At 40.1% G+C, this 8,925-nt stretch overlaps 1 protein-coding gene across 1 annotated transcript in view; it reads left to right on the top strand.

The window, feature by feature from the left end:
• cep76 (centrosomal protein 76) overlaps positions 1–7,888 on the top strand; it is a 14,786-nt gene extending 6,898 nt beyond the window's left edge. Inside the window, exons 9-13 of the mRNA XM_020606778.1 lie at positions 1,578–1,744; positions 3,043–3,202; positions 3,749–3,922; positions 4,314–4,531; positions 7,471–7,888. Coding sequence (XP_020462434.1) covers positions 1,578–1,744; positions 3,043–3,202; positions 3,749–3,922; positions 4,314–4,531; positions 7,471–7,609 — 858 coding nt within the window. The 3' untranslated portion in view covers positions 7,610–7,888. The remainder of the gene's footprint in view (positions 1–1,577; positions 1,745–3,042; positions 3,203–3,748; positions 3,923–4,313; positions 4,532–7,470) is intronic.
• The last annotated feature ends 1,037 nt before the right edge of the window (positions 7,889–8,925 follow it).

The following is an 8,925-nucleotide window of genomic DNA, read 5'->3' as shown; positions in this document are numbered from 1 at the left end:
CAAACCCGTTTAAGCTTAGTCTGGGCCTTCCGACACAGATTTATGTTTTGAATTTCTGTGGCCTTTAAAAGGAAGGCGTTGTTCCATAAACCAGAAAGCACCCCATGAACTTAGCTCAGATGTGTTTACACTGACTCCTTTTCTGAGTACAGCCGATTGTGTCATTTCTGAGAAAGAACGATTTGTGCACAGTTGACTGACTGATGCATTTTCATCTCTCAGTTAAATAGTGCAGCATTTCCCAGACTGCCACAGGATAAATGTTTCCTGCCTCTCAGCTGGCAAGAGAGACACAACACAACTCTCACAAAGTGGCCCTTGTCAGTTGTGATTTATGAGTTTCATTCCAAGGAAAATTAATTTAGCCTCATCTGTCCCCATCCATATTAGCACTTCTGGGGAACATCTATCAATCTGACTTGCCTGTAGCCCAAGCCAGCACACAGCACTAGCAGCAGTCCCTTGCTCAGCCCACTCCTCTTTACTAGAAAATTTGTTCAAGTGAAAATACGGCTTGCTTACCGTCATAGACAATTAGATGTCTATAGAACTTATTTCCTGTTCAACAGATGTGATCAACACTTCTGAGAAAAGCTAATAGGGCAGTGAGGACAGGATATTGTATTTCTAGTTTAAGTGATTGTTGTAGTGAAGCAGTGAATTAAGCAGGCAACAGGTATAGTGTGGAGACGGCAGTAAATTCGTCTAAATATGGCCAATTAGAATACGCCAGGATTAAACTCCATGGCATTACACTTTAAATTCTGAATTTGTGCTGAAACAGAGGTCACAACTAAACAGTTTTTTCACTTATATTATTAACATCTGCTCATTTTGTTTGAGATTCCAGCAGAGTGTCAGTAAAGGCTTAAACGACAAAGACAAACATGAAATATTTCAAGAACATTTTTACAGTGATGTATTAGGATCACTGTTAAGTTAAAAAATCTGAGATTTTGAGGAAGAAATAATTCATGATATAAGTTATAATATTTTGGAAATAAAGTTATATTATTTGGAGAATGAAGTTACTGTTTTTGAAGATAAAGTTTCAGTATTTCCAGAATAAAGTTGTAATATTTTTATGAGCAGTCATACTGTCACAATAGATAAGGTCACAATATTTTGGAAATAAGTAGTAAGAATTTCCTGTAATTTATAAATCAGGCTGTAATATTTAGAGGATGAGGTTGTAATATTTTGTGGAACAAAAGGTGTAATATTTTGAGAACAATGCTGGAACATTTCAAGAGTTATGTATGTGGTCATAAACATTTTAAGATAAATGTTGCCATATATTTGTGAAACCTGGGTTGTAATAGATGATAGGGTTGTACTATTTTAAGAATAAAGTTATTTTTCAACCAGAACACTGATCCTCAGTAAAAGGCAGAGGTTCAAGAACCCAATTTCCTTAAGAGGTTTCACCAGGATTAAAAGAATCTATTGCAGCTTGACAGGTGCAGGGTTAAGTATAGGTGTATCCTCCTAAAACATTTCTGACATAGTACTGATAATGTAGTTTTCATATTTTACTTCTCAGAAGGGCTGAACACATCATTGTGTATCCTTCCCAGGGGGACTGTGAGGATCATGCCACCCTGCTGTGTAGCCTCCTGCTGGGCTTTGGCCTGGATGCATACGTATGTGTGGGCACAAAAGCCAAGGGATTGCCACACACCTGGGTCCTGACCCGCGGTACTGATGGTAGTATTACCTTCTGGGAGAGCCTGACAGCACACAGGTTTGTTTTGTTGTTGGTGTTGTTGTTATACACACACCAGATAAGCAGTGCTTAATTTGTACGTTTGCATAGTTTCCACATTAAGGGAGCAGCTTAGAGGCAAAACATCTTTGTTGTGTGTTTATAGTGACTAGCAACTGTGAGGGCACGGCCTCTAATCCGTTCAGTCATTAGCAAGTGTGACGTCATGTTTGAGGCCTTATTACTCCACTACGCATTAACATTATTATTATGTTATTATATTCAGAATATTACAGTGCCAAATTAAAAACACACCAGAGACTATATAACGCAGTAATGTTAAATAAACATGTTCTTACCTTCAGTTATTTAAAACGGCCCATAACACACTCATGGGGCAGGAGTCCTCTTTCATGTTATTCAGACTGGCTTGTCCTGACCTTTTCATTAACAGTTTCAGGCTTTAAAACTGGGTCCAGCTTGGCCTGTTTAGCCTTTGATTTCTGACTAGCTTTGCTCTGCTGCTACTTCTTTTTCGCATTTTCGCTCTGTGGCTAACATAATGTTACACTGAATGTGCATCTGACCCAGTGTGACCTCTGTGGACAGGTTGCGTTGTGATGTAATTAGCTTAACTGCCTGTTTTTAGTGTATTTAATTATTCTAATTTTAGTCTAACAGTTCTTTGTAAAAGACTAGTTGTACCAAAAGTACTTAAACTTTTTATATATTATTCATATATTCAATTTCTTTCATGTGTAAATGAGGTGCCGGGCTGATGAAAATAGATGCTGGTCACAATTTGAGAGGTGCTGGATCTGGCTTATTCTGGCACAGCTTAACAGCAGATAGGTCATGTAATATACCTGCTTTTACTGTTTTCTACAGTTTCTACAATGTTGCTCTTGGAAAGGTAAAAGCATATTGGACGCAGGAAATGCAGCATATTAATGATAATCTGTGATCCTCCAAAATGTACTACTCTGTGTTTTACTGTGACTGCTAAAACTGAACACAGCCAAAGGCATCTTTTGAACTTGCCTCAGTTAGCTCATCAGACAGTCTGTGTGTTTGTCAGCAGGATACCTTAGAATCCAGTGAGTGGTAACTGGAACCTTTTCAAGCTCTTTTCCCTCTGTTTTATCAATACAGTTAATAAATGCTATTAAATAGTATGACCTAGAGTATTTGTAAATACTATCTAACATTATTTTAACTCATCTATTTATATAGATACATTTGAAATTGTGCATCATGTGTCATTTTAATCCATCCATCAATTTATTAGTATGTGTGTAATGGGACTGAGTGTGCTTCTCGTCCTTACATGCGGTCAGATACCTCCACCAGGCTATAGACCCAGATGCCCCACCCCTGGCCCCGCAGCCCAAACCCTCCTCCCCCTACCGCACTGTGGGCTGTGTCTTTAACCACCAGACCTTTCTGGCTAACTGCCAGCCGTCCGATGCTGTGGAGCTTTGTGTCTTTGACTTCCAGGTAGGAGCATGGTGTCACAGTCCCCCTACCTTCATCACTGAGTAGGTGAGGTGGGAACCGTCACTCTGATGATAGAAATTTTACTCATATTTCACAGATCTTGAAAAAACATCCACTGACATATTATGCTGTTCACCTTTCTGTCATTGACAAGTATTGTATTAAAAGTGAAGCTCAGGGCTTGGTGAAATGAGTTTCAATATGAAAATCTTCATTCATGCTGCATATCAGATTGGCCAGAGGAGATCTAATCGGATGAACAGTAGCAGACAGAGGGCAGCAGTAGCCTGGAGCTCAGAGCAGGGGGCTTGTGACTGAATGGTTGCCACTTTCAGTCATCAGACCAGGGACCAATATGTGGGCAGGGAAATTGACTCTGCAACAGTTCCATTTATCAGCAGCCCCTGTCCTGTCATGTTACTCTAAAGCAAGGCATCGGATCTCCAGCAGCTACAGTGCACTGGTTCAGCTGTGTAAATGAAAAAAGTAACCCTAGGTGGCAGCATCAGCTAAATGCCACTGTTTCCTTTCTTTGTCCTCCTTCAGAATCAGTCTCAGTGGAAGGCCATGAGCAGTGAGGCTCTGGAGTCTGTCTGTGCCCTGGTCTCCACCACCTCTTTGCCACCTCTGCCTCCACTTTGTGCCCCTTCTCTGGATCCTGCTGCTGCCAGCAACCAGCTGGAGCTGGAGATGCGCTTCCTGATCTCTGAGCACAGGAAGGTAAAACACACAGTTGAACAGTTCAAGTTTTAGATGATTTACTACTCAACCATGTGTGTTTAGGAAGACAGCTACAAGCACAGTGACAAGAGTCCACTATTGTTCAGATAGCCCCCCAGTGGCCCAAGTGTCTTATTGGAAAAAAAAATTCTAAATTTGATTAAATTAAATAAGAGCATGTTGTATTGAACATTGCAGGTTTGGGTGAAACACTCAGGGTTAATAGTTTATATTTGTTTAAATATTATACTGTGTTCTAAAGTGTATTTGTCTGTTTGTGTATTTGTCACAAACCTGGGCATAGCTAGATACCACTGAACACCACAAAGTTTTTGATGATTTGAGTGAACTGATCCTTTGAGTATGGGCTCTGTGTTTGACTCTCCTCTAGGACCTGGAGCTGGCAACGGTCTGGGATGACCACCTGTCCTACCTGCTCTCCTCTGCCTTATCAGCCTATGAGCTGGAGCGCTGTACTGGTGTCTCCTGTGGTAACGAGGAGTTTCAGGATGCAGTAAGGAGGGCAGTGCCGGACGGGCACACCTTCAAAGGTTTCCCTATCCACTTCCTGCACTGCAATGCTCGTAGAGCTTTTGCCACTTGCCTCAGGTAAGATGCATTTCTGAATGTACTACAGTGGCTTCAGAATGTATTCAGACTTCTTTACTGTTTGCAAATGTTATTGTTGTAGATTTAAATGGATAAAATTTCCCATTTTTGCCATCACTATACACATAATGCACCACATGTTCTCTGTTTCACTGCTTTGTTCTCACTAATACTGCTTCCTCTCTTCATTCACTCTGTACCTCACTTGACCACTCTCTTTTTGTGGCGTATACAGTATTTCAGGCAGGCAGTGAAATTTGGGCATAAAGATAAAGGACCTAATACCACTAGCCAGTACAAAGTTTACTCTGAAAGGTCCCAGAGAAGATACACTTTAGCAGCGTGAGCTGGCGCAGAATAGCTGGAAATTGGGCCGTCACTGAACTCAAAGCACTGCTTATCCTCAGTGCAGACTGCAGTGGAATAACACTGTCTGCCTCACATGACATTGGCTATTGCTTGAACCTTGTGGTTGTGTCCAGCTACATCAAGTCTTGCTGGGAATTTTGCACACGGCATCTCTATGTCCAAACACCAAAAAAAGAAAACATCTGCTACACGCTACATGTAGCCCAAAAACTCCTAGGTATCATGTTTGGAAGGGGCTTTAAATGTGAAGGGGTCTGAAAGCTACTGTATAAGCAGCAGGGTATACAGTGCCTTGCGAAAGTATTCGGCCCCCTTGAACTTTGCGACCTTTTGCCACATTTCAGGCTTCAAACATAAAGATATAAAACTGTAATTTTTTGTGAAGAATCAACAACAAGTGGGACACAATCATGAAGTAGAACGAAATTTATTGGATATTTCAAACGTTTTTAACAAATAAAAAACTGAAAAATTGGCCGTGCAAAATTATTCAGCCCCCTTAAGTTAATACTTTGTAGCGCCACCTTTTGCTGCGATTACAGCTGTAAGTCACTTGGGGTATGTCTCTATCAGTTTTGCACATCAAGAGACTGAAATTTTTGCCCATTCCGCCTTGCAAAACAGCTCGAGCTCAGTGAGGTTGGATAGAGAGCGTTTGTGAACAGCAGTTTTCAGTTCTTTCCACAGATTCTCGATTGGATTCAGGTCTGGACTTTGACTTGGCCATTCTAACACCTGGATATGTTTATTTGTGAACCATTCCATTGTAGATTTTGCTTTATGTTTTGGATCATTGTCTTGTTGGAAGACAAATCTCCGTCCCAGTCTCAGGTCTTTTGCAGACTCCATCAGGTTTCCTTCCAGAATGGTCCTGTATTTGGCTCCATCCATCTTCCCATCAATTTTAACCACCTTCCCTGTCCCTGCTGAAGAAAAGCAGGCCCAAACCAGGATGCTGCCACCACCATGTTTGACAGTGGGGATGGTGTGTTCAGGGTGATGAGCTGTGTTGCTTTTACGCCAAACATAACATTTTGCATTGTTGCCAAAAAGTTCGATTTTGGTTTCATCTGACCAGAGCACCTTCTTCCACATGTTTGGTGTGTCTCCCAGGTGGCTTGTGGCAAACTTTAAACGACACTTTTTATGGATATCTTTAAGAAATGGCTTTCTTCTTGCCACTCTTCCATAAAGGCCAGATTTGTGCAGTATACGACTGATTGTTGTCCTATGGACAGAGTCTCCCACCTCAGCTGTAGATCTCTGCAGTTCATCCAGAGTGATCATGGGCCTCTTGGCTGCATCTCTGATCAGTCTTCTGACCTGCCTGGTGTGTTCTTTGTTCTTCATGATGCTCTCTGCGCTTTAAACGGAGCTCTGAGACTATCACAGTGCAGGTGCATTTATATGGAGACTTGATTACACACAGGTGGATTCTATTTATCATCATTAGTCATTTAGGTCAACATTGGATCATTCAGAGATCCTCACTGAACTTCTGGAGTGAGTTTGCTGCACTGAAAGTAAAGGGGCTGAATAATTTTGCACGCCCAATTTTTCAGTTTTTTATTTGTTAAAAAAGTTTGAAATATCCAATAAATTTCATTCCACTTCATGATTGTGTCCCACTTGTTGTTGATTCTTCACAAAAAATTACAGTTTTATATCTTTATGTTTGAAGCCTGAAATGTGGCAAAAGGGCGCAAAGTTCAAGGGGGCCGAATACTTTCGCAAGGCACTGTATGTGTGTTTAGTAAATCCCTTAACCAGTTGCTCAAGGGAAATAACTTCATCCTGACTAGGGATGTGATGATTTTCAAAATTCATGTTTAGGTTCATACTTTGCCTTGGTTCTTTTTCCACAGGCATGCTCACTGTCTTAATTGGACCAAAATTGTCACATTAAACAGACAGTTGAAAGACAATTAAATAGGAGTAATTTGTAATATTTACCAAATATACAGCCTGCCCTGATATACATGTATTATAATGTTCATTGCAAAATGAAAAATGAGTTTTGTTGCATTAGTAAAGTAATGACAGCTCAACAGTCTGTCATGTACAAACAGTGACTCTGACAGAGTATACATTTTAGGTCAGGTTTATTGGCTCAGTCCCGAAAATGGAGGGCATCAAGTGAATACAGATAACCAGTAAAATACCTTACAGGTGAATGATGTCACCAGAACTCTTACTCAATTACTATAATTAACAGGTAGGTAAGTACTGAGCACTATGAGAAATAGGCTAGTAGCAGATAAATATCAGATAAGTAATCCCTTAGTAACACACATACAGGCTATCATGTATGAATCAGACAAATATTTGCTTTACAGATAATATAGCAAAAGTCATGCCATCCCTCCCCTGGCTTAATTGTGTACAAGTTCAGCTTATCTAAGAATCTGCCTGTAAGGGTTAATGAACACCGGCATCAGTTTTGTCTGTCTGAGCTTGTCAAAAGTACAAGTATTGGTTTTATGGAAGAATATTTTTTACTGCTGTATTTGATTATATTAATTTAGAAAATGTGCAGTGCTTCATATTTAATACACTGTCACTTTTTGCAGGTCTCCATTCTGTGAGGAAATAGTGTGTTGTCGTGGCGACCATGTGAGGCTGGCTGTCCGTGTTCGGGTGTTTGTCTATCCAGAGAACGCATGTGCTGTGTGGCTCATGTTTGCATGTAAATATCGCTCTGTACTCTGACCAACAGATATGTGATACTCAGAAACTTGTTGCTTGTGTTGCACATTGATCTAGACCACGGGTGAGGTTGGTTAAAGATCTGTGCGTGTGCAGTACATTGCATTAGAATACCTGCACCCATGGTGAGACTACTTTGAAATCAAGTTTTACTCCGTATCAGAAACAGATGCACAGATGTTTGCAGCTGTTGTTTATACCCTGATTCTCAGACCTTTATTTTGTAGTGCCTTAGGCTCATTATTTGTACAAATATTTACTCAGAATTGTATTTATGTATCTATTTTTGAAAATAAATGGAACTTTGTTAATCTTCCTGTGTGCTTTTTAGAGACCATATTGAGGACATTTACCTGCATGACATTTTTTTTATTTTTTTGCTATCATAAATATTCTCAGGATTTTTAATCATATGAATGGCTCAGTTTTAAATGCTAAAATATATAATAAAATGATTTTAGAATACACTACATACATTATTCTTACAATGGTTTTGGCTCTGTTTTCATAACAGTTTCAAATTGTAAAAAAGCTCATAACCTAAAAATCTTACATGACATGCAAAAGTCTTGTTATCAGAATAGGTGAAATATGATGCAGAGTTTATCAGCATCCCAACAATGTAGAGTGGGGCAAATAAGTATTTGATACACCGCTGATTTTCCAAGTTTTCCCACTTACAGAGAATGAACAGTTCTGTAATTTTCATAGTAGGTACACCTCAACTGTGAGAGACAGAATCTACACAAAAAAATTCCAGTAAATCACATTGTTAGATTTTTAAATAATTTATTTCCATTTTTTTGCATGATTTTATTGCATGAAATAAGTATTTGATCACCTACCAACCAGCAAAAATTCTGGCTCTCACAGACCTGTTTGTTTGTCCTTAAGAAGCCCTCCTATCCTCCACTCATTGCCTGTATTAATTACACCTGTTTGAACTCGTTACCTGTATAAAAGACACCTGTTCACATAATCTATCAGACTCCAACTTCTCCACTATGGGCAAGACCAAAGAGCTGTCTAAGGACACTAGGGACAAAATTGTAGACCTGCACAAGGCTGGGATGGGCTACAGGACACTAGACAAACAGCTCGGTGAGAAGGCAACAACTGTTGGTGCAATTATTAGACAATGGAAGAAATTCAGGATGGCTGTCAGTCCCCCTCGGACTGGGGCTCCATGCAAGATCTCGCCTCGTGGAGTATCAATGATCCTGAGAAAGGTGAGGGATCAGCCTAGAACTACACAGGAGGACCTGGTCAATGACCTGAAGAGAGCTGGGACCGCAGTCTCAACAGTTACCATTAGTAAC

Source organism: Monopterus albus, unplaced genomic scaffold (genome assembly GCF_001952655.1).
Source record: "Monopterus albus unplaced genomic scaffold, M_albus_1.0 scaffold81.1, whole genome shotgun sequence".
Taxonomy (NCBI): domain Eukaryota; kingdom Metazoa; phylum Chordata; class Actinopteri; order Synbranchiformes; family Synbranchidae; genus Monopterus; species Monopterus albus.
Note: the sequence above shows the minus strand (reverse complement) of the source record. Positions and strands in the feature narration are given on the sequence as shown.